General features: G+C 40.8%; 1 protein-coding gene across 8 annotated transcripts in view; it reads left to right on the top strand.

The window, feature by feature from the left end:
- FRY (FRY microtubule binding protein) overlaps window positions 1-25,119 on the top strand; it is a 434,377-nt gene that overhangs the window by 217,498 nt on the left and 191,760 nt on the right. For all 8 annotated transcript variants that reach the window (XM_082435479.1, XM_082435480.1, XM_082435473.1 and 5 more), the window contains one exon: window positions 12,846-13,045. In XM_082435479.1, the coding sequence (XP_082291605.1) occupies window positions 12,926-13,045 (120 nt within the window). In that variant the 5' untranslated portion in view covers window positions 12,846-12,925. The remainder of the gene's footprint in view (window positions 1-12,845; window positions 13,046-25,119) is intronic.

The following is a 25,119-nucleotide window of genomic DNA, read 5'->3' as shown; positions in this document are numbered from 1 at the left end:
TGCCTTCCCCCCCTGTAGCTGGCACACTGCTTGGAGCAGAGTGGGCTTTTAGTAAATAGTTGATGACCGAATCAATGAACAAATTAATGAATGCTCTCCTAAATTCATGTGCTCGTCCATTGGCTCATCAACCTGACACTGCCTTGTGGCACCTTGTGACTGAATGTACTAAATTTTTAAAATCTTTCAAATTGTCACTTTAAATTTATCTTTGTATTCTGCACTGAAATTTGCAGAGCACCTTATCCATATTAAGGGCTCATTTGTAACAAATTGATTAACTGATCGCATTCATAGTATTTTCAGACAAAAATATTTCTGAAATATCATAAGTATGAAAAAGGACACCTAGGGAAATGACATCCCACCTGTATTCACCCTTGCTGTGTGTTGTAAGTGTAAATGCTCCAAGATACACACCATTCAGTCCAACACAGTTAATGTGAATGGATGTAGCTGGACTTGAAATCTTAGTGAACATTCTAACTTACATGATCAAACCTAGATTATAGATGGTGTTCAATTTTCTTATATAATAATTTATTTTTTGAATTGAGGTTCTAAGATAGCATTTCTTCATTATTGCCCGCTATAAGGCAATAATGGAAACTTTTTACAGATGAGCCTTATCTTTTTTTTTTTTAAAGTTTTTTTTTTATTATTTATTTATTTATTTATTTATTTATGGCTGTGTTGGGTCTTCGTTTCTGTCCGAGGGATTTCTCTAGTTGCGGCAAGCGGGGGCCACTCTTCATCGTGGTACGTGGGTCTCTCACTATCGCGGCCTCTCTTGTTATGGAGCACAGGCTCCAGACGCGCAGGCTCAGTAGTTGTGGCTCACGGGCCTAGTTGCTCCGCGGCATGTGGGATCCTCCCAGACCAGGGCTCGAACCCGTGTCCCCTGCATTGGCAGGCAGACTCTCAACCACTGCGCCACCAGGGAAGCCCGAGCCTTATCTTTTAAAAATGTTTTATTATGAAAAAGTTTCAAACAAACACAAAAGGAGAAAGAATAGTACAATATACAACACATCTCCATCACTCAGATTTAACAGTTATCAAGATTTAATCATGTTTACTTCATGTATACCTTCGTTCTCTTAAGTATTTTGAATCAAATATGGGCATCATTTCATTGAACTCCATGTAATCAGTATACAGTCTAGAAAATATAGGTATTTTCTAACCTGCCCACAATGCTGTTATCATTCCTAACAAAGTTAACCATGATTCTTTGATATTCCCTAATATCCAGTTCATATTCAAATTGCTTTGTCATTTTTTTATATGTCTTCTAACAGTTGGTTTGCTCAAGTCACGATTCAAAGAAGGTTTGCACATTATATTTGGTTGTTCTGTCTCCTAAGTCTCCTTTAATCATACTATTTTTATCTCTTCCATTGATTGGTAGACATTAGTGCACTTTTCTTATAAAATGGACCCAATTCTGGATTATTTCTTTTGCTTCCTTAGGGTGACGTTTAACTTGTCCCTACATCCCCATTGTTCTTGTAAATGGATGTTAGCTCTGCTGTTTTGGAAACTTGATGAGCATGGACATAGGGCAAGATACAATTCCGTCTCTGCCCTGCTGCTCTGTTCTAGTGCTAGGAGACTGGGAACCCCTCTGCTATTCCCAGGAATATCTAGCCAACAGTTTTCAGTGCTTGGGGACAAGAACCCTGACCACTATCCTGCCACAGGGGGGGATTTTGAGAAAGCTTCTAGAGTCAGTATTCTAAAAAAGTTTCTCCAACGCCTTAATCGTTATAACATCTCACCAGGGAAACATATCTTGCGTGTTTTTCTTATTGGAAAATCGTGATGTGACAGGATTTCAGATCATCTCTGTAAGATGCAGGACCTTCCTTTCTGCTCTGATGGGCCCCATACAGGTTCCCACCTTCATTTTTTTTCTCAGAGTTGGTACAGTGGTCTTTAATTTGTGTTGTCCCTCAAACAGCCCTTTTTTAGCCCATCCTACACAACAATATCGATCAACATTCCTCCCAGAAACCTGCTAGCTCCAAATAGAATCCAAACTCGTTGACTTGTCATCCAAGACCTTAATTCTAATAATAAGAATTAAAAACCTACGTTTTTTTCAAGAATCAAAGGTATTTATTAGGATGATGAAAAAACTAAAGTACTGAATACTTTTAAATGATATAAAAAGTGGGTAAGGCACTGAATATTTATTATTGACATGATATAATGGCAAAGGAGAAAGACTAGGGAAGAGGAAGTTGTCATTTGGATAGAAAATTCCCCTTATTGCCTCCCCATTAAAAAATTATGCACAGGGGCTTCCCTGGTGGCACAGTGGTTAAGAATCTGCCTGCCAATGCAGGGGACACGGGTTCGAGCCCTGGGCCGGGAAGATCCCACATGCCACGGAGCAACTAAGCCCGTGCACCACAACTACTGAGACTGCGCTCTAGAGCCCGCGAGCCACAACTACTGAAGCCTGTGTGCCTGGAGCCCGTGCTCCGCAACAAGAGAAGCCACCGCAATGAGAAGCCCGCGCACCGCAACGAAGACTAGACCCCGCTCGCCGCAACTAGAGAAAGCCCGTGCACAGCAACGAAGACCCAACGCAGCCAAAAATAAATAAAATAAATTAATTAAAAAAAAATTATGCACAGGAGGAGGTCAAGATGGTGGAGTAGGAGGTCGAGGAACTCACCTCCCTCAGTGATCTCATCAACAATACATCTACATGTGGAACAGCTCCCACTGCAAACCAACTGGAGACTTGGAGAAAGACAAAAACCTACATTTTTATAGGACTTAGGAGTTTAAGTTTTTCATATATATACTTGTTCAGTGATTTCATTCGCACAAAGACTGTGTACTGTGGAATCAGATGGGTGTAGTTCCATTAAGTAAGCACAATGGTTTAATTAATTACACCAGGCATTGTGCTCAGTGCTTGAGATAAAGACAAGATGTGGTCCTGTTCTTGAGAATTTCTCAGTTCCTTGGTGAAGACAGAGTGCGTGTGTGCTGTGATGGGGATGTGTGGTGGGAGGGTGAGGGAGGAAAGGACAAGAGACCCTCAGCAGATTCCTCCAGGCACCTGCCATGCTGAGCCCTCGCCTGGGTCGCGCCTTTCTCATCTCTACCTGTCAGGGTCCTACCTGTCCTTGAAGCCTTGGGGCAGATGCCATCTATTCCACAAAGCCTGGCAAATCGGTGGCCGGGAACAGAGTTGATGCCTCTGTCCTTCTAGGTCTACTACAGGGATTTGTGAAAGGCAGACTCTCAGCACCTAATGTTTTTGAAAACATGTTGACACGAGTCCTGAATTTACAGCTAGGCATGAAGTCAGGTTTCCTCTTGTGTCTACCTGGAGTGTAGGGAGTTGCCAGTCTCAGAAAGGTGGGTGGGAACCAGAGCAGAAATGGAGGTAGACGTGGAAGGGTCAGGAGTATTTGTCAAGCTTTCCTCTAGAGAGAAGACAGACAATGGAATCTCACTGATTTATATTAATTCCAGGGAAGGCAAGTGTTGATTACTAAGTGTTTGAGTAAGTGATGTTTTATGCGGCGTCAGTGCATATTTTTATACAGTCATAGAATACTGGAGCTAGAAAGGACAACGAGGCCTGGCCTCTTTAAGAAGGACAGGTAAGGAGAGCAAAGACCAGTTGTTGCAGCTTCCTCTCCCAGGGACACACACAGCTGTGCTGGGACTCAGACCTTGGACTCTCCATTCAGTGCTCTTCCTCTGTTTTGCCTACAAACCATTAACTTAGTTGGAGTTCATGAAGCATATGTTTTGCTATAGGCAAAAGGAATGAAAAACACAATGTAGAAACAAAGTGAAAAAAAATAGTAATGATAATAAAAACTTGCATTTTCAAAAAAAAAAAAAAAACAAACACTTCTATCAACTGGATTAATTGGTCCTCTTTGCTTTCCTCAGAGATCTCAGAATATGGTCCTCAGGCCAGCAGCATTGGCATAACCTGGGAACTGGTTAGAAGTGCAAATGATCGAGCCCCACCCCAGAGCCCCTGAATCAGGTAGGGCCCAGCCTTCCAGGAGAATCTCATGTGCAGAGTTTCTGAGCGCCCCTGATTCACATGAAAAGGCAGCAAATCTTTTCCAAAGCTAACATAAAAGAACGCAAAGCCTTGTCCAATGTATCATCAATTTTAAATTAAGGAATTTCAAATTAATGAGACTTTACTGCATAAAATGAGCCATAAGAGGAAGACAATAAAAAGGAGAAAATACAAGAAAGAGGAGGAGAGGATGGCCAGCGAGGGCCACACGAATGAGAGCCCCTTGTCAGTTCTGTTCGGGAGAAGACGGAAGTTGAAATTGAGGATTATCCCGCCTCTAGCAGGTTATTCTATCTCCTTTTGGTGAGAAAGGACCTTGAAATGTCAATGTAACCTCATCTTCCTTTGCTCACAGATCTTGGCAAACGTTCTTTCAGGCTCTGATGACAGTACTTACTTTGAAGATCAGGGGAAAGTCCATGTAATTGCATCTTAGCAGATGACAGACGTTTATAAAGGAAATCACTGAAGAGTTACTGCCATTTCTCTAAGATAAAATACTGGAAGGTAAAGGAAGAGAGAAAGAAAACAGGGCAGTGACTTGATGCTTACTCTCTCTTTACTGAACTTTTTCACTGTCTCCAAGGTATTCAGTCTTTGGGAGACTAAAGACAAAAACGGTTTTGAGAGGCAGCAGATTGAAGTAAACACAGAGAACTGTGCCTTCAGGTTCACTTGCGTCTTCTTAGGAGAACAACCAGTTAAAGGTTATGTCATCAGGAAAGAATAGTCTCTAGACCTTTCTAAGGTGTGTCATTAATCAGATTTCATATATTTATATGCGTCCTCAATTCTCTTTTTTTTTAAGATTTTTTTTGATGTGGACCATTTTTAAAGTCTTTATTGAATTCTTACAATATTGCTTCTGTTTTATGTTTTGGTGTTTTGGCCACGAGGCACGTGAGATCTTAGCTTCCCGACCAGGGATCAGACCTGCACCCCCTGCATTGGAAGGCGAAGTCTTAACCACTGGACAGCCAGAGAAGTCCCGGGTCTTCAATTCTTGATTCTTTTTTGTACTCCTAGCCTTTCTCAGCCTCCTCTAATGGCTAAAAGATGCATTCAAGGTCAAGAAGACATACAACTTGGCAGGGGACCCATGGCTGGAGGTTGTATGAGTCTTTCTAGAAAATAACCATCTATACTAATCCATAAGAAGCCTCATTCTCCAATTACAACATTTATATTTTATCTTGTCATCCCTTGAAGTCCCCAAACTAGTTAATGCCGGGGGAAAAACCTTGTGGGTGGGTAAAGGGACTTATATTATTTAGTTTTCATCGCAAGCAACTGCTATGTTTTAAGACAGGGTGATACGGGAAGCTCACAAGATATGCTGTCAGGTAAACATGGGTTCAGATCCTGAGTCAACCACTCTGTGGTTGGGCAAATCATGTAACCTCTCTGAACCTACATGGTCTTATCTGTAAAAGGGAGATTGTTTGACCTTCTAGGATTATTTTTGAGGATTAAAGATATTAATTGTCCTAGAGATATCTTGTGAACCCTGAAACTTGAAGGAACACAATTTGAGAACTATAGAATAGAGAGCTAAATAGTGTAAGAGAAAGCAGGAATGTATTTAATCAACAAAAATGGGAGGAACATTTCACATTATTAGAACTTTATGGAAATTAATTAAGCAGAACTTAACATGTCATTGAATATATTTCTCTTCCAAGGCAAAAATTATTTCTGAATATTTTTGCCTAGTAGTCTTTTCTTTACCTACTTTGAAATATATAATATTATTTAGGAATCTTCTATCCCTTAAATATTTTTCTGTTGCTCAAGCTAATTGTTTCTTCTTATCCCAATATCTTCCACTTCTCCTCTTTATTTATTTATTTATTTATTTATTTATTTATTTATTTATTTATTTATGGCTGCATTGGGTCTTCGTTGCTGCGCGCTGGCTTTCTCTAGTTGCGGCGAGCGGGAGCTACTCTTCGTTGTGGTGCGCGGGCTTCTCATTGCAGTGGCTTCTCTTGTTGTGGAGCACAGGCTCTAGGCATGCGAGCTTCAGTAGTTGTGGCGCACGGGCTCAGCAGTTGTGGCTCGTGGGCTGTAGAGTGCAGGCTCAGTAGTTGTGGTGCACGGGCTTAGTTGCTCCGCGGCATGTGGGATCTTCCTGGCCCAGGGCTCAAACCCATGTTCCCTGCATTGGCAAGCGGATTCTTAACCACTGCGCCACCAGGGAGGCCCTCCACTTCTTAATAATACTCTTCAGAGGAAAATAATTCATCTGATCATAGTTGGAGGGTTTTTTCTTTTCGTCCTAATTTACTTTTCATGACCTTCAGGGTTTCTGGTCATTTTGAGTACTTGCAGTCCCTTTAAAATGCCATTTCTTAAGCGCCCTCATAAATGCATTAGTGGACAATTTATTATTGGTCTATACACAGTGTGACACGTTCTCACAGTAGCTGCGTCATCCTTGGTTTATGTTTTATGAAATGTTCCTGTAATCCCAGTAAACAAAATGAGTGTTACAGGAAAGGAGGGATTGAGGGGGGGACGTATGGCCCTAAAGAAGGACCCAGTTCTTGGTTACAAAAGGGGTTTGCTCTCCAAACCTCCAAAATGAACGAGGCACCAAGAACCAGCAGAAAGAATAACGTATATCCAACTGTGAACAAAGAAATCTAATCAGTTTACTCCTATTTTGAAAGATAAGGTTACTTAGATCTCTAGAAAGTAAAGTTGTTTAAATAGACCTCCATTTCTAGGAGGAGTACCTACTTTGAACAGTTACTACATACTATCTCAGGATACTTAAAAAAAAAAAAAAGTAAACCATTTTCTTTTTCAAATGCTCAGGGTATGGTTCCAGTAATGGAAACATCAGAAAAAGCATTGAGTGTTTTGAAAAGCTGGCTCCTTGCTTGTCTGTCTTTGTAAGCTGCTGAAGAGCCGGCAGAGATGGCCCTTTCCTGAGTCCTGTACTTTGTGAAGGAGGTGAAGAAGCCGTGTGTCTGGTCAGCATTTTGATCCATGCCCTTCACAAGCTGGTTAAAATTCTCATTTCCAATCCAACTGACACAGATACAGGCAGGCCATAGGGATGGACCAGAAAAGCAGACCCTGCCTGAGCCAAGTGCTCTGGGTTTTTTGGACACCAAGAATGCACGTGTCTTTCATCCCTCTCCACAACAGTTGTAGACTGTAACATCTAAGCACCTTTGGGCAGATAGACAAGAGCAGGTTCCTCTATTTGCTCACTCAATTTAATTTTCCCTTCGTCTTTTAGAACGTATTGCAATCTAACACATTGTGTGTGTGTGTGTGTGTGTGTGTATACACACACATGAAATTGCTGATTATATGACCCTGCCTCAGTAAAGTGTAAACTCTATGAGGGCAGGACCCATCTGTTCACTGCTATCTTCCCAGTGCCTAGAACAGAACCTGAAGCCTCAGCCCTCATTCATTAAATATTGGTTGAAGTGAATGGGTGAAAGAATGAATGGATGGTAGGCTATAATGAGCGATGGTATTAACGTGTCTGAAAACCTAACAGAAAACCAGTTGCTCTCCTGTAACATAGATCGCCACTTCTAGCCTCTGGGGCACTTACATGAGGAAACTCGTTACAGCCTTTCCTTTCCTTAGTGTCACAATAAAAATGTAGCTGCACCATGCGTTTTGGGGCTGTTTGTGCTGGTGTTGCAGTTAGGAGGTTAGGAATTCGTGGAAATGTGGGTAACTCAGGGAAATTGTACAGAAGACCGTAGCCAGCTAAGAGCAGTCAGGCTAAAAATTAAGGTATTAGTCGATGAAATGAGGGGAAAAGCGAGTCACCTTCAAAAGATCATCACTTGTGGTCAGAAATAGATCTAATAAAGAGGTAACGAATGGGCTGCAAAAACCTAAAACAGACTTCTAACAGGTTAAGGAATGGAGCCTGCTGGATAGAAGAAGTAGACACCCAGTAAAAGGGGGAAAACATCTCCTGAAACCATCCAGCAGAACCAACTGAAACAGAATTTAGAATGAAAGTAATAAAATAACCTCTACAAAACCCATTTAAGACAAAAGAAGACTTAGAACATGTTTCATCCGAGATTAAAATGTAAATGGGAGAATATAAGCAAAGCAAATTTCCAAAGATTCAGTAGTTAGAGGCCTGATTAATAATCTGAAAGTGATGCTCTTCTTTTCAACCCCGCCTCAGCTCCCCACCCGCCCCTAGGAACACTGGTTTCAGTGACTTTCTAGGGACATTGAGCTGTTGTGTGAAAATAGGAAGATGAGATGAAGAAGAAAAGGAGAGAGGATAAAGGCAGATGGAGCTGAAGCTTAAAAATCCATCACATACAAGAAATTTAAATGAGAAAAGTGTTTACTCCAAGTTAAATTGTTCCTTCCACTTGTATTTAGGTGGGGAAGAGGAGATAATGACCTGTCAGGACCCTTTTATCCTAAGGGATAAGAATGAATGGATGGTAGGTCCCATATTTCCAGAGGTCCCATGTTAAGAGGATGCTGACCATCTGGAGAAGCTGGGTGGACTGCGGCAGAGCCCAGTGGAGGGCAGGGCCTAGACCCAGCCAGTGGAGGAGAGGGTAGTGACCAGACCCTAAAGTGTAGATGGGCTTGCTTGCCCGGCTGGATAGAAAGCAGGGAAAGCAGTGGAGAGAAATAGACTCAAACTGTAGGGTCGTCCCTCAGTGTCCACGGGGGATTGCTTCCAGGAGCCCTGCAGATTCCAAAATCCATGGATGCTCAAGTCCCTTATATAAAATGGTGTAGTATTTACATATAACCCATGCACATCCTCTCCCGTATATTTTAGTTCATCTCTAGATTACTTATAATACCTAATACAATGTAAATGCTATGTAAGTAGTTGTAAGTACAATCAATGTAAATACTATGTAAATAGTTGCCAGCCCGTGGCAAATTCAAGTTTCGCTCTTTGGAACTTTCTGGAATTTTTTTTTTTTTTTTTTTTTAACATTTTCCAGCCAGGGTTGGTTGAATCCACAAATGCGGAAGCAGAGGAGACAGAGGGCAGACCGTAACTGCCTGCATTTGCAGAGATGGAAAATGGGGCCTTAGTGTGGCAATTACTGAATTGGTAGTTGGTTTATATGTTTCAATGAAAAAGAAGTTTTAGTTAAAAATCAGACCTATGAAGAAATAGATGTAATTTTTGAGAGCAAAGTTTACCCCTTAATATACCAAAACTTTTTTAGTGTTTTCCTTTTGAAATGGAAACCTTTTGCAAATTTATATCGTTCTTTTTCCTCACCTTCTCAAATACGGGACTAGATGTTGAACTTGTTCTAACCTTTCCACGGGACTCAGGCTTATCATCGTGAACGCTAATCATGACGACCTGCAGGATGGAGATATCCTTGCCCCCAGTGTCATGTTCTGTGGCCCTGTGCTAAATGGCTTCAGGCAACTGCATTTTTAAGTTCTGGCGGCTTTGGAGAGTTGTGCCTTTTTTCTTGTTTTGCTGTTGGTGCATCTACCCATAGATGTTGTACCTTTCCCTTGTAATTTTCAGTTTCCAGACTATTATGAACTTAGAAACCAGACAATTGATCTTAATTATGTGTAGATTAAGGGCAAGCAAGTGCTGAGGGAGGATATAATGATTTTTTTCCAATGGTAGTGGTCTAATGTTTAGTGTGAACTATGTGACTAAATTTCGAGTACCAGGAACATGTATTTTCTGCTTCTCAACTATATTTGGTAACAGTATATAATTTGAGTCACTGAAAGGTGCCATGAAAATTATCCTAACAAAAAGCTAGAATTTGCTATGAATTATGGTGGGATGAAGAGGGGTTTCTAAAACTTGGGAGTGGATCTAGTTCAAGGACACTTACCCATTAACTCTCACGGCGTCTCCATCTGCCCAGCTGGTCTGTTTGCAGCCAGAATGATGGGCACCCTCTCCCTGAGTCGCTTTCAGCTCTGACACAGGGCTCTGCTGGGCTTGGATAGTTCCAGCTCGCTAAGGCTGTGCACACAGACTTTTGTACTCACAAGGATGTCTGGGCTTTGAAGTATAGGCAGATACCATTTTTTATGATAGCAGTGAATTGGTATTTTGGCCTTTTAAATGGAAGAGTTGTCTGGGAGACATTCTGGTATCTGCATTTCAGCACTTCTGGTTGAAAATGCAGCTTTGCAGGAGGACTGCTACAGGTCACTGTTAGGAAAATTCTCTCACTATAGTTAGGACTTTTAAGCCCCAGAGCCTTATGATTATGGATCTGGTCTTGCAGTTGTATCCCATCCACCTGATTATTGCTGTCTTCTAGAAGTAGATTAAATCCTGTGGAAAACTAAAGGGAATAAAAAGTCCTCCACTTAGACTTCTTCGGTTTCTGTTTCAGTCTCAGTCCTATGACACAGTGCCCTTGATACATTAGAATGGTATCTCGTGGAGATCCCACGTCCTTCTGTAGGTTGGACCTGGGAGGCTTCCTACTTCCACCAGGTTCTTGCACTTAGGGTAGGAGGTAAGGCAGAGGAATGGACTTCATTTGCATCACCTGATTTTGAATATGCTCTTTAGAATTAATAGTACCTTTCAGTAAGCTGCAAGGAGTGCCATTTACTAATGACTCTTCACTGCAAATGTTTCACCCTGTTCCTTTAAAACTGTGACCACTGATTCTTCTCATAGTGTACCCTCCTTATGAATCACTTCAAGTCATACAGAAATAAAGTTAGATGTCATTTATTTATTTAAAGAGATTTATTAAGTATCACCTGTGTGAAGAACTCTGTGTGAGATCTGGGAGGCTACAGTCTTGTGAGGGGACACAGAAAAGTATATGGTTCAGTTACAGAGCCAACCCTCAGCAGAACTGCGTGACTGATTGATAATGATTCCACTTGTCAGCTCTCTCTGGAGCCTTCCTTAGGTCATGCAGGATGTACAAGGCCAAAGCGCGAGAGTTAAACGTTTAAACCTTGTCATACAAACTGACCAGTGAGGATTGGCCTGGTGGAGCAGGTTTCATGGAGATGAGAGTCAGAGTGGTTCTGAGAGGCCGGGAGGATTAGATGAGCAGAGGAAAGTGGAAAGCAGCAGCTGAGGGACAGCAGGAAGTTGCAGGTGAGGGCGGTGTACCCCTGGGCCAGCCGGGGCCATCAGCGCGACTGGGGTGCATTCAGAACCAGGCCGTGTGCTTGAGGCTTGATGATGAGAATTGAGAGCCGTTGCACATTTTGAGCAGAAATGTGTTAGAATTAAGCTGAAGGAAGATTCGTTTGGTATGTGAAACGAATGAAATTAAGCCAGCAGTGGGGCTGCCGTAATAATCTAGCCGTAGGTTTCCAAAGGCCTAGGCTAGGATGGAGCTAGTGAGAATGGAGAAATGAGAAAATGGAATCATATACAACCGATTTTATTTTATTTTTATAACTTGAGAGGCCATATTCTTAAAGTTTAGTGGTAGTTGAGACATGGGAAGACCCTCCAGATGTAAGGGAGTCCCCAGCTGTATGGCAGGTTAAATGAAATGGAGAGGAGGGGACGTTAGGAAAGAGTAAGAAAGATGACGGAGAATCTACATGACGTGAGGACATGCTGGTAATTCCATAAAATTAATAAAATTTTTGCCTGGCTTCCTCAGAATTTGGCTTGAGATAGAAAGAAGTTTAAGAGAAGCCTTGAATTTATTTGTAGTTTTGAGAAAAGAGTGTTCAGCTTTCATGGAGAACTTTTTCCCTCCTTTATTATCGATGACATACCCCCATTCTCTTGACAGCCAAACCGGTGTCCAAACTGGAAATCTGCTTTTGTTTTTCTTGACTCCTCTCCTTAATCTCTGTATCCAGTCACCCAAACTATCTAGTTTTCCTTCTAAAAGTCTACTTTACCATCGTCCTCTCCTCAGTATACCTAATGCCTGTCACCTAAGCTCACCTACTCTCATATTTCTTCCATTGAATATTGATAACTGACCATCTTACAGGTACTTAGATGGAAGGGGCTAGTCCTTGTTAGAATTCAACATGTCAAAGGATAGTCAAAAGTAGAGAGACATGGAATTTTCATTTATGAATAAAAAAATTTTTTTCTGTAACTGTCAAATTAAAGCAGTGGTCTGTCTGTTGCATCCTGAAAGGAGGCCACTCACTGGAGATTCTGATAATGGCTTCTGTTCAAGATCTAATCCAAGTAGGGAATCTGCACATTTTATAAACGATGAGGAGGGGCATCCCAACTTGAACCAAAGAATGGTGAGAGGGAAAAGAACCCACAGCTTGGATGGCATAGATGGCACTGCTTGAGCCTTTTATCTTTCAAGAGGGGCATCCCTTCCAGGAGCAAGAGCCAGCTGGGCTTCTGAAAATTGCTGCTTGGAAACTTCTGGAAGGGACGACCCCAGAGTCTTTTCCATTATTAGAATGAATCACAGAAGACAGAGTGCTCCTGGTTGTCAGGAAAACCAGGACAAGGAATCACTTGTTTTCCCCTATGCATTTTCTTAGTCCATTTCCCTGGAACATAAAAAAGAAGCTAAAAACATCCTAAACGTTTTAGGATTTATCAGCTGTATTATGTCTTTGCAACACGATTTACCTAAAGCAGTGTGGTAACCAGAAGTATTTCAAGATAAATATGGCATCACACACACTTATGTAATCAAAATAGTTAAATCCTAACACCATAAGGCCAGGCTATGATATTGAGTACAGCATTCTTCATGTGATTCATATCCTTATATTTATGGTTTAACACAGCCAATCTGAATATTGATGATGTTATTTTCAGCCAGTAAGAATATCCATTCTATTTTTTCAGCTTCTCCGGTTGGCAACGGTTATATCAAGCCTCCAGTTCCACCTGTATCTGGCACACAAAAGGAGAAAGGGCCACCAACCATGTTACCCATCAGTGTGGACCCAGACAGCAAACCTGGAGAATATGTCCTCAAGAGTTTATTTGTCAACTTCACCACTCAGGCTGAGCGCAAGATTCGAATCATTATGGCAGAACCCCTGGTGAGTATGCACAGGAGACTTGCGTCTTTTTAAATTCATCTTGACACTGAATATAGATTTTACAGCTCTAAGAAAGGATGGATGGCTTTCCCCCTAGTTTCCAAATGTTTGATACCATAGGTAATTTTTTAAAGATAATAGTTCAGTTTGCTGATTTAAGGAAAAAATTGTGGATCCAGGACTTCAAAACAATCCTTAGACAATACAGTTCAGCAGCACGCTTCACCACTGCATTTAGGAAAAATAAGCATAATTTAACGTTAAGCATAATTTAACGTTATTAATCATAGAAAAATTGTGTTCATAGCCTCTGCTGTGTCATATACTTTAGTCAAAAATCTTTTGTCCTATTTTTAAAGTAAAAGAAAAAAAATATCATCATTCTTCAAGGGCTGGCCTGAGCTCCTAGTTTGAGAACATATGGTCTCAGTGACATCTTATCCGAGGAAATTTTTTGGTGAGTTGTTCAGAAATACCACTCTGTTATCTGAAAATCGGAAGACCGGAAATTCTTGACTCAGTTACCTTTAGGTCCTTTCTTAGATAGATAATGCCCTTCAACGTCAGTAGTCAGTATCTTTCTTTGCAAATGATTCTGCTGCAAAATAAGGCTTGTGGCTTCAGCCTTATGTTCATTACTTCAGCAAGGGCTCTAAGGACAGTGTGCTAAATCTCCAAAGGACAGTCAGAAAGGAAGAAAGTCCAAATGGAAGATTCAGATTACTTGTTTTCTGACCTTGGTAGGCCACACACAATAAGAGAAAGGAAAGGAATTCAGAGTGACGCAGCTCTTTGTATGAAGCTTGGCTTTGTACCTCCTGTGAGGAGACTGGGACAGGAGAAGAGGTCTGGGGTTGGCTTTAAGGCAGGGGTCCCCAACCCCCGGGCCGCTGAGCTGTCTTGTTAGGAACCAGGCCGCACAGCAGGGGGTGAGCAGCGGGTGAGCCAGTGAAGCTTCATCTGCCGCTCACTCCCCATCGCTCCCCACCGCTCCCCACCGCTCCCCACCGCTCCCCGTCCCTCCCCGTCGCTCCCCGTCCCTCCCCGTCGCTCCCCGTCCCTCCCCGTCGCTCCCCATCGCTCCCCACCGCTCCCCGTCACTCCCCATCCCCCCCATAGCTCCCCGTCACTCCCCGTCCCTCCCCACCGCTCCCCACCGCTCCCCGTTGCTCCCCATCCCCCCCATCGCTCCGCATCGCTCCCCATCATCCCCCATCGCTCCCCACCGCTCCTCATCGTTCCCATCGCTCCCCACCGCTCCCCATCGCTCACATTACTGCCTGAACCATCCCCTGCCCCCCCTTTCCATGGAAAACCTGTCTTCTATGAAACCAGTCCCTGGTGCCAAAAAGGTTGGGGACTGCTGCTTTAAGGCATCATAGCTTAAAATAATTAAATGTAATATTGAGCCCACTGCCCAAGTCTCAAAAAAATATGTAACAGATGATATTCAACATCATCTGTTAAAAAATAACCTTTATGAGAATCACAATTTAAGGTTTGGGAATCAAAATTCAAGAATATTTAAGTGTATGGTTGCCCAAAAGTTACAAACTTTGCATTTTAACGTTATTAGAGCAGTGAATTCTAACTTCCTATTAAGGAAAATGTTTTCTTGGTTTTACAGTTTAAATCATTTATAATAAATGAAACCTTAGTACTGTACCTTTTCCCCATTCACCCATGTTTTTGTGTTTTTAGTACTCCTACTACTAATAATAGCTAATATTTCTGGAGCACTTACTATGTGCCAAGCACTGTGCTTAATGTATTATGTCCTTTAATCTTCACAATGACTTTAGGTAGGTAGTATTTATATCCCTGTTTATAGATGGGAAAAGCTGGCACAGAGGAGGGGAAAGTAATTGCCCAAGGTCACACAGCATTGATTTGAATTCAAGCTCGTTCTCTTCAGAGCCCACCTCTGAACCATTCTACACTCTACTGCCAGTCATTGTCACGTAAAGATACCTTCTTTCACTTTTTTGAACAAGCCAATACAGGGCTCCCCATAACTTGAGTCCAAAGATCACGTGCCCACATTCCCATTGCTCCAAACAGTGCTGATCCCTGGAACCCTCTGAGCTCCTTGAGAGGTGCCGAGGCAGCCCAGGCCCCCTTCCCCTGCCACCTGGGTTCCAGAGATCACGGGGGAGTTAAGGAGGAGAGAGTGGGAAGGCACAGAAAAGAATCGTTTCACTCCTTGACAGTGGAACAGTGCCAAAGTAGCAGGCCAGGGCTCTCTGAAATTGTGTATCATGGTGGATTTTCCCAAGAAACTGGGAAGTTGTACAGTAGTTGAAAGAGGTGCTTAGAAGGCTAGATCCTGAGCCATCCCTGTTTCCAAAATAATCGTTTAGGTACTGTTACTTAAGAATTTATGAAGTAAAATGGTTTGGGTTTAACTTTTTCATCTTTAGTTTACTCAGTTTGGCATGTGTTTGCATGACATTTTTCTTCCTGGAGTAAACATTATGTCTGAAAAAGTAACATGTACCACAGCATTCTTTTAATTAGAGGTAGCCATTTTTGTTCCTTCCTATGAGACAACTTAAAGGTCCCCAAACAAGAAAAATGGAAAAGAAAAAGTGCAAGTCCTCTTCATCAGCAAATTTTCATTGTGTGCCCAGGGTGAGAGAGTTTATTAGATGCTGATGGCCAAGTAGATGGACATTGTGTTTTTAGCTGAAGAAATGTATTCAATCAATTTTCATATCGTTGCTTTTTATAAAAAGTGACTATTTACTCCCCTTGTATTTTTTGGCAGAGATGTAAGCTTCTGTGCCATTTCCATTTCTTGTCTGCTGAAAAGTGCTTAGTAATTTTTGCCCTTGTATTTGCTTACTTATGGGACAATAAATGTGAGTAGATTCTGTGGCTTGTTACCTGATTCTAATGTAAATGTGCATTTGGCATTTTGTTCTGTAGCCATAGCAAGAAGAAGTGTTATTTTTGATGTATGTGTAGTACATTTAAAGCGAACTCCAAGTAAATGTGCCCTACTATTTCTTTTGCTGAGGTTGGCTTTATTTAGAAAGAAGTTGAGTCCTTTAAAAACCTGGATTTATGTGGGCTTGTATCATATCACAAAGTTGTATTCTGTTATCTCTAATATAATTAAAACTTGTATGGAATAGCAAAGGTAATTTTTTAAAATTTTGAAGTATAGATTTATTATCTATGGGGCTACTCAGGAATCTGTATTTTTCAGTTTTATTTAGAAAACTTAGTCCTTCGGAATTCCACATCAGTTAGACTGTGTGGGATCAATTATATACAATACTAAATTAAAGTTGTATTTACGAATTACCAGTATCCAAATAGGTAACTTAAATGGGGAAGAAAGGACAGGAAACAAAAATGTTCTACCAAAATAAAATATTAGATATTTTTCTTGTTAAACATCTTTCACTGGTTCAGCAGTATTGTTCTTTGTATCCAAAAGATGCTCAGATCATATTCATTAATATTTATGGATAAGTCGATAATTTTATTCTATTTTTGTTGCTTCATGGGGTCATTTGATAGCATTTGCTCTTGGCTGGTCTTACCATTATTTCACCTTTCCCAAGCGAAGTGTTTTAAACACGGTAAATTGGGTCATCTGTATCTTTTTAATATTTTTATTTCAAAACAGAAAAAGTACAGAAAACAATGTAACAGATGGTTTCCCTCTTGCCTCCTACTCCTTTCTTCTGGTTTAAATTTTCTTTTTCCCAAAGTATATCTTTTTGTAGTTCTTTAAGTAACAGTCAGTGGGTGGTAAATCACTGTCTTGTTTATCTTGGATGCCCATATTTTCCCCTCAATTATCAGTGATAGTTCAGCTAGGAATAGAATTCTAGTTTGACATTTATTCTCCTTCTAGACTTTTGACAATATATTTCACCATGTTGCCTCAAGCATTGCTGTTGAAGAGTCTGTGGTTGATTTGCTATTTGTTTGTGGATTATTTACTTTTTTCTCTGTTTGCTTTTATGGTTTTTTGCTTTGTGTATTGTGTTCTGCAGTTTCACTACATTGTGTGTTTAGATGTGGATTTATTTTTTTTTTATTTTTTTTTTTTTAAATTTTAGTTTTGGCTGCACGCAGGCTTTTCTCTAGTTGAGGCGAGTCGGGGCTACCCTTTGTTGCAATGAGCAGGCTTCTCATTGCAGTGGCTTCTCTTGTTGCAGAGCACAGGCTCTAGGCGCACGGGCTCAGTTGTTGTGGCACACAGGCTTAGTTGCTTTGCGGACCAGGGCTCAAACCCATGTCCCCTGCATTGGCAGGCGGATTCTTAACCACTGCGCCACCAGGGAAGCACCTGGATTTATTTTTATTTTCTTGTTTGAGACTCATGTTTCTTGAATTGAGGGTTCATATCTTTCATCAGTTCTGGAAAATTCTTAGCCATTAATTATTTGAATATTGCCATTTCTCCACTTTTCCTCTTCTCTTTTTCTGGCATTCATATTAGATGTACATTGGACCTTCTTGTGATATATTACATATCTTTTTACCCTTCTTTAATTATTTCTACCTCACTGTCTCTGGCTACCGTATCCTGAGTAATTTTCTCAGGTCTATCTTCAATTTATTAATCTTATCTTGGACTATTTCTAATCTGTTGTTTAATGTGCCCAGTGAGAATTATAATTTTGGTGATAGAATTTTTTATGTCTAGAAGTACTGTTTTAAAATCTATTTAGGTGGGTTTTATTTTTTTAGGTTTTTTAGGGGTTTTTTCCTTATGTTTAGCATTTCTTTTTTCTATCTTTGATCTCCTTAAACCTACATTTTTGTGTGTGTCCTCTTTTAGGTTAGCCCCAGAGTCTTTACCATCTGGGCCAAATATTACATTAGTTTCTTGGTTTGCAAGTTTCTGCACCTAGAAGGTGATATAAATGTAAGCTCCAAACTCTTGTAAGACTTGAGACTGTGGTTTCGAATTCTTGGGGAGGATTTTGTTGTTGTTGTTTTTACCTAGAACCCAGGCAGGGATCATAGGAATCTTTTCATCTTCCTGTGCCAGTGCATAGATTTGTCCCTAGTCCACTGTTTCATTGTTTAGGACCAGGGTTTATATAGGTGTCTTATTTCCAGTGTCCCACTTCTCAAGGCTCACAGCTTTGTTTCCTGTCCCCAAGTAGACAACAACAAAAAGCCTCCAGCATAACGAGACCAGTAGTCCTCTCCCTGTGTAGCCACTACGTCACCTCGTATCTTTCTGCCTTTCATTTCCCTTTTCCTTTCTTGTGAACTCATTTCTGCCTTTAAAAAAAAATCTTATACTCCATTCAACATTTCCAAGTGTCTGTAGCATGTGAGTTTTTGCATTATCTTTGTCCATTATCCTGCCAAAGCCCTCTGCAGAGCTCTTGGTTTGCTTTTCATGCAGATAAGGGCAGGGTGGGTCTTTGCACTGTGAGGTTCCTGTGCAAGCAGACGTTCCCATGGCGAGGTGGGGTGTCCCCAAGGTGCATAAAAGGGAGAGTGAGGGGATTGTCACGAAGTCTTCCTCTTCTGATCCTGCCTGATGAGTTTCCCCTAAATACAACCTGTCCCTTTCATTCTCTTATTCAGATCCTTCGTATCACACCCGTCTGCTCCTTGATTTAACTCCAGCCTGCCTTTCTTCCTCCGTGGATCTTTATGAGCCATGTTTCAGTTCTGTGCTTGCCTGCCAACGTGTGTATAGCACACTGTCCCCTCTTCCTGGAATCCCCCTCATCTCTCCATCCTGCCTATCTTTCAAGGCCCAACTCAAACACCTTTGAAAAGGTTTACTTGATTTCTTCCCTGCTGACTCCACACAATTATGCAGTTGTGGATATACACACTTGTAAATCTCTACTTTATCTGAACCGCCATATCATTGTCTCAAGCAAACTGCCTTCATTAAATAAGAGTACTAGAGTAGACTAGACTAGAAAATATCAGAGAACATTATAGATTTTAAGGGTAGATGTTGTTTTATGGAACTTTCAGTTGTGTGTATATATATCAGACCTTGGTATAAAATGTATATATTTATGGTATAAAATGTATATTTTAGGGGTGGAGGATACAGACTTTTTGTAAGTTAAAGAAGCACATTACTAGTCTTTAAGTTCCTACAGGCATTAACTGTGTCTTATCTACACACACACAAGTCCCTGTGTCTAGAAAATCTCCTTTATATATAGTAGACAGTGTTTTTTGAATGAATGAGTATATGAATGAATGAATGGATAAATGAATGAATGGATAGATGAATGAATGGATGAAAAAAATACTAATAGGGACTTCCCTGGTGGCGCAGTGGTTAAGAATCTGCCTGCTAATGCAGGGGACACGGGTTCAAGCCCTGGTCCAGGAAGATCCCACATGCCGCAGAGCATCTAAGCCCGTGAGCCACAACTACTGAGCCCACGTGCCGCAACTACTGAAGCCGGCATGCCTAGAGCCTGTGCTCCACAACAAGAGAAGCCACCACAATGAGAAGGCTGCGCATTGCAACGAAGAGTAGCCCCTGCTCGCTGCAACTAGAGAAAGCCTGCACGCAGCAACGAAGACCCAATGCAGCCAAAAAAAAAAAGAAAGAAAAAAACAATAAAAAAAATATTAATATAGTAGCTCAAAAGGAACGTAGGATCCTGTGTGTTTCTGAGGGTCATCTTGCCAACCTCTAAACGGATAATAATGGATTTTGTTCTGTCCTTTGTACCCCTCGGCAGATGAATGCCCTACAATCTGCAGAGTACAAGGGACGTTAATTCTCAGCCTTCTGCCTTGGGGCATCTAAGGATACCTCATTATTCATTGATACGGTCACCTGCTCCCATTTCACCGGAGCAGTGTGTGAAGAGGAGAGTCAGGCTGACTCTTAGCGGTCGGACTCAGCCTCAGAATATACGCTCTCATTATCTCTGAGTCTCTCCGGTTATATACCATCTGTCACTGGAGTCACAGGCAATTACCTTCTCAATAAACTCTCTTCCAAAAAACAAGGCCCTTCAGCTTTTCGAAATTCAAGCGCTCGCATAATCTTGACTTTGCAGATTTAATGGAAAAGAAGAGATGAAACAACTTTTCTTTCAGCTTGATCTGGATCTGAATCCTGCTTCTGCCTCTTTAGTGTTGTGAGGGCTTGGGTCAGCCAGTCAGTCTCCCTTGTTTCTCATTGGCAAGAGCCTAGCTCATGGGGTGGGTGAGAGAATTCGAGGTAATGTGTGGAGCTGTGGCGCAATTCTTAGCACGTTCTAGGTGCTCAGTTTTCACCACCATCATCATCCTCATTGTCATCGAGGAATTGGTATCAATAACCTCATCTTCTGGTATGTTTCTCTGGTGGTCAGCCTGGTGCTTCCTCTCTTTGTGTTCATTCAGAAGGAGTGGAAGCTTGAACAGGGTGGTTGGATGCCTGCTGTTGCCATGCCCTGTTATTGTCAGATGGTTGTTCTGATCTCTGCCTTGGCAATGAGAAAGGTACAGCCAAAGCTGGTTTAAGCAGACCTGGTCTGGATCCTTTAGGGATTTACGCTCTGGGAGGTGACAGAGGCAAACAAAAGTCTACAAGAGAAGGCAGCAGCCCCACTGGCTCACTGTTATCTCCCGCAAAATACTTATGCGGGTATAAGTTGTGAGGACCTAGGAAATGAAACCAGGGATTTGAGGCAAGTCCACATAGAATGGTTTTCCACGGCTTTCCAAGAGGAAATTTCACAGGCCCCTGAGGATCGGGGTCTCGGAGACAAGTAGGAACATTGTCGTGCCAGGTCACGTTGGGAAGCCAATGGCCCAAAATGTGAAAAGCTGGATTATTCAACTAAGTAAAGCAAGTTCAGAAAATTTCAGAACTTTCTTTTTTCTCATTCATATGTTTAAATTTATTGAAAACGTCAGAGGGAGAAATATCTAATTAAAGTTAGTCGTCAAATCAAACTGATTTTTCCTTTTTTCCTGTTTTATTGAGCTATAACTGACTTATAACATTGTATTAGTTTCAGGCATACAACATAATGATTTGATGTATTGTGAAGCAATCCCCGCAGTAAGTTTCGTTAACATCCATCACCACACATGGTTACAAATTTTTCTTCTTGTGATGAGAACTTTTAAGATCTACTATCTTAGCAACTTTCAAATATACAACATGGTATTGTCAGCTGTTGTCACCATGCTATATGTTACATTCTCAGAACTTATGTTTGTAATAACTGGAAGTGTGTACCTTCAAGAATTTTCAACCACACTACTCAGGCTGCCTGTTTTGTCCACCCTCCTTCCTATAATTTGACCAATACACAAAAAACTTGGTGTTTCATCACAGCCCTGCTACTAGCCTCTGCTTCCAACAAAGTCACTTACATGTGATCCATCATTGTTTTTTCTTCTATGAAATGTTCACAGTCAAACCCAGTTTTAGCTCTAATGTGTATAACAAATGAAATATAAGCATTAACTCTCCACATCTCTGAGTGAATAAGTCACATCCCACTGAATCCACCCAGGTTAAAGCTTCCATTGTCCTTGCAAGGAGCTGCAATGAAGCAATGAAGCTAAACTGGGTACTGGACCAGGGCTTTCATCTGGATCTACAGCCTAACAGCATAAAATGTCAACAGGAAGAAGAAGAAATTCTAACTCACCTAAGACTTAGAAAGCAAGTAATGTATTCTCTACTTTAATTGAAACCTGGAGAGAGGAAAAGATCTGCATAACCTCAAAAGAAGAACACACACCTTTCATCTTGTCCTTTAGCAGAGCCTATGACTGAGCAGGAGAGCAGAGCTCGCCTTCCTGTAAATGTTCTCGCATTTAAAAACGTATTTAGGATGAAAGGTGATGTGACGGTGGGAAGATTGTATTATTGGGATTGCTGGAGCCTTGATAGCTCCTGCTCACAAAATAGCTAATGGGTGAGATACAGGCAGGAGCTTTCAGATATTATCCCTGTGTTGAGCTTGGAGCAGAGGTGAGGGAGGGGTGACAGATACTCACTCATAGAGATGCTAACTGGGGGATGCTGGGATGGAGCCTTAACAGTCATGTAACATGATCTAGCTGGTTTGCTGACATAAGAGACACAAGTCAGGGAATTTCTGCTTTAATATAAGACTAAAAATAAACTAGAAGTAACACAAAATAGTTTCTTGGTGTGCACATGTTTAAAGAATCCAGGAGGCCAATGTCTGTTGCACCCACACCACCAACCTGTAGTGAACGTGTCATGCCTTGAGACCAAGCCTGTAGGGACAGGGGTCACGGCCAGCTGGCACAAACATGGAAAGGCTGAGCAATTAGCTCATGGCCACATTAACCGCAAGCTAATGTGGTTCTAGGTTCACGAAGTACTACTGCCTGTTGACGAACACTTGTTTCTTGGCCCTGCGTCTCAGGCTTTCAGCTCCTCCTCCACCTGATGTCGCAGGGCTGGCATCAGGACAGCTCTCCAGTTAACCCCAAACTTAAGCTAGACATTGTGCTATAATAATGACACAGGTGATCCACCGCCAACAAAATATGTACGATGAGTGGTTCTAGTTGTTTTAATGAACCTGACTGTGGCTCTAAGTAAGCAAAGCCTTTAGTAAGTGAAATACACACTCACTCCAGCCTCCTCTTAGGATTTTAGACCGGATCTGATGAGAGGTAAGGGACTATGGTTGGGATACAGTCTACTTGTAGTTATAAAAGAGCTCTTTTATTTTTTTTGCCTCTGGCCCATATACAGATTGAACATTCTGCTGTAGTCTTGTGTTTCACCTCTGCAGGTACCTGAATAGTCTGCTGATGTCTAGATACCAGAAACTATCAGATTCTTTGATCAGGAACTTTTTTAATATTTAAGGAATTTGTGAATTAGGGAATCCTGCTGCACTAATTGAAAGGCAGAATTACTACCTCTAATTAAATTTGAATCTTTATATGGTGAATTTCATGAAAACTGTTATAATTAGTCATGCTTATAGCCTGATAGCCATTCACTAACCTCAGTGTTGATATTTCAAGATAGTATTTCATCATACTCAGATTTGCACGTTGGTGGGTTTTTTGCACTGTTGTATATGCAAGTCTTCCTATACCACCCAACTGTTACATGTCTGTCATCTAAGGATGTGTAAATAGCAGAAACAGCAGCTTTAATATCTCTCTGCACTGTGGATTCAAGTCAGCTTCCCAAAAGGACAACCAGCTAGTGTTTTTAGCCAAACTTCTCTTTAAATAGAGGCTCCTCTTACTTCAACAAACCTAGTAAGGGAAATATAAAGAGAATAAAAATAATTTCTAGATTTAGCTGCCTGAGTATAGTGATAGAATCAAAGTAATGCTGTCCTTAAAGGAGACTCAGAAACAGTTCAGGTCAGATAAGGAATATTTATGTTACACTTGACAAAGTACTATCTTATTTTCCAAATTATAAATAAAAAAATAACTTTAAAAATAGCTATTTCTTAGCAGAGCAGCTCAGCCTGGCACCCCTTACTTAATCTAGTAAGACTTTCACCAGAAATCTGAAGACTCACCCTAACCCAGAAAGAAAATAGTATTAATAGCTAAAACCAGACATAATTTTTGAAAGGTTGCATTTAGCCGCCGAATGAGGTGATCTTTCCAATGAGCTCACAGACTCACTTTTTTCTGTGTACTGTTCAACTTGAAGTTTGTTTTCCTTGTTATGAATATTCTTGGATTCACACAGATGAAAAGTTGTTCTTTTGTGACTGTTAAATGGAACTTTTTTGGCCATGAAATGAAATTTAATGCACCATGAGAGTAAAAGTTTCACTGAACCTTATAGCAAATAAACCATATGGAAAGTATCATGAAGTAATACAAAAAAAAAAAAAAAAAAAACCCAAAGGGGTTTTTACTTCAACTTAATAGTATCCAATTCAGTTCATCCATGGGTGAGGCCATAATTTTTATGTCCAGTGACTATGAGAAGATTATCAAAGTTTCTTCTTTTTGAGAGTACAAAATCAGGTGAAGATTATTCCTCAACTTATTTTCAGTCTAGCCTTTTCTGATTATATGCTTCTTCTTACTATTTATAGAGACATCATTTTTAACACAAAAGATCATTTGAAAATACATCATCATTTTTTAAGTCACAGAAAATACCAATAAAAGTAAGTTCAGGGACTTCCCTCTTGGTCCAGTGGTTAAGACTTCGCCTTCCAATGCAGGGGGTGCAGGTTCGATGCCTGGTCGATCAGGACCTGCCTGGTTCGATGCCAGGAAGCTAAGATCCCACATGCCTCGTGGCCAAAAAACCAAAAAACATAAAACAGAAGCAATATTGTAACAAGTTCAATAAAGACTAAAAAAAAATGGTCCACATTAAAAAGTAAGTTCATTAATATGACATAATAAGCATTGAAGGCCCATTCCTACAATCACTATGATATAATATCACTATATTTCCACACAGCATTTTGCATTTTGACTTTCCTGAAAGTCATCGATACAGTTTTAGGCAGCAGCAGTCTTTAGCACTGTAGTCATTTTAACTGGCTAAAATGCCACAGGTCATGCTAACAATAAGAAGACGTATTTTATTAGGTAATTTTGATTGTCACTTACGTATATATCTAGTATTTCCGACTTAAACGATTCTTAAAATTCAGCATTCCATATGATGGTATTTCCTGATGCCTTTAGGGGTTTCTACTCAATTCATAAGTTGTAATCACGGAAGTTTGGTGGAGGTTAGGTACTATAATCTTAAAATATTTTTGATTGACCTAAAATGTAGGTATTGCTTTTTTTTAATTGAGGTATGTTCACATAGCATGAAATTCATCCTTTAAAATTGTGCAATTCAGTGAGTAGTCACAAAGCTGTACCACTAATTCCAGAATGTTGCCTTTTAATAACACTTCAAAAGAGAGAGTAGGTAAGTAGATTTTCATCTGTTTTTTTTTTTTCAACTCTTTACCCTCTGGAGTTTTCCTTTTATTTTTACCAGAAAACCAAACCTTTTTTTTTCTTAGTTAAAGTAATTGGGTCATTTCAGTTTTAACTGGGACATTTTGATTGGCTGCATGAATTTGGGTATGTAATGAATACTATATGATGATTATCATGAAGAGGATGCTGCCTGTGAA

This window comes from Balaenoptera physalus (genome assembly GCF_965194825.1).
Source record: "Balaenoptera physalus genome assembly, chromosome: 18".
In the NCBI taxonomy this organism is placed as follows: Eukaryota; Metazoa; Chordata; class Mammalia; order Artiodactyla; family Balaenopteridae; genus Balaenoptera; species Balaenoptera physalus.
The sequence above is the reverse complement of the archived record's forward strand: the minus strand, read 5'-3'. Positions and strand labels throughout refer to the sequence as shown.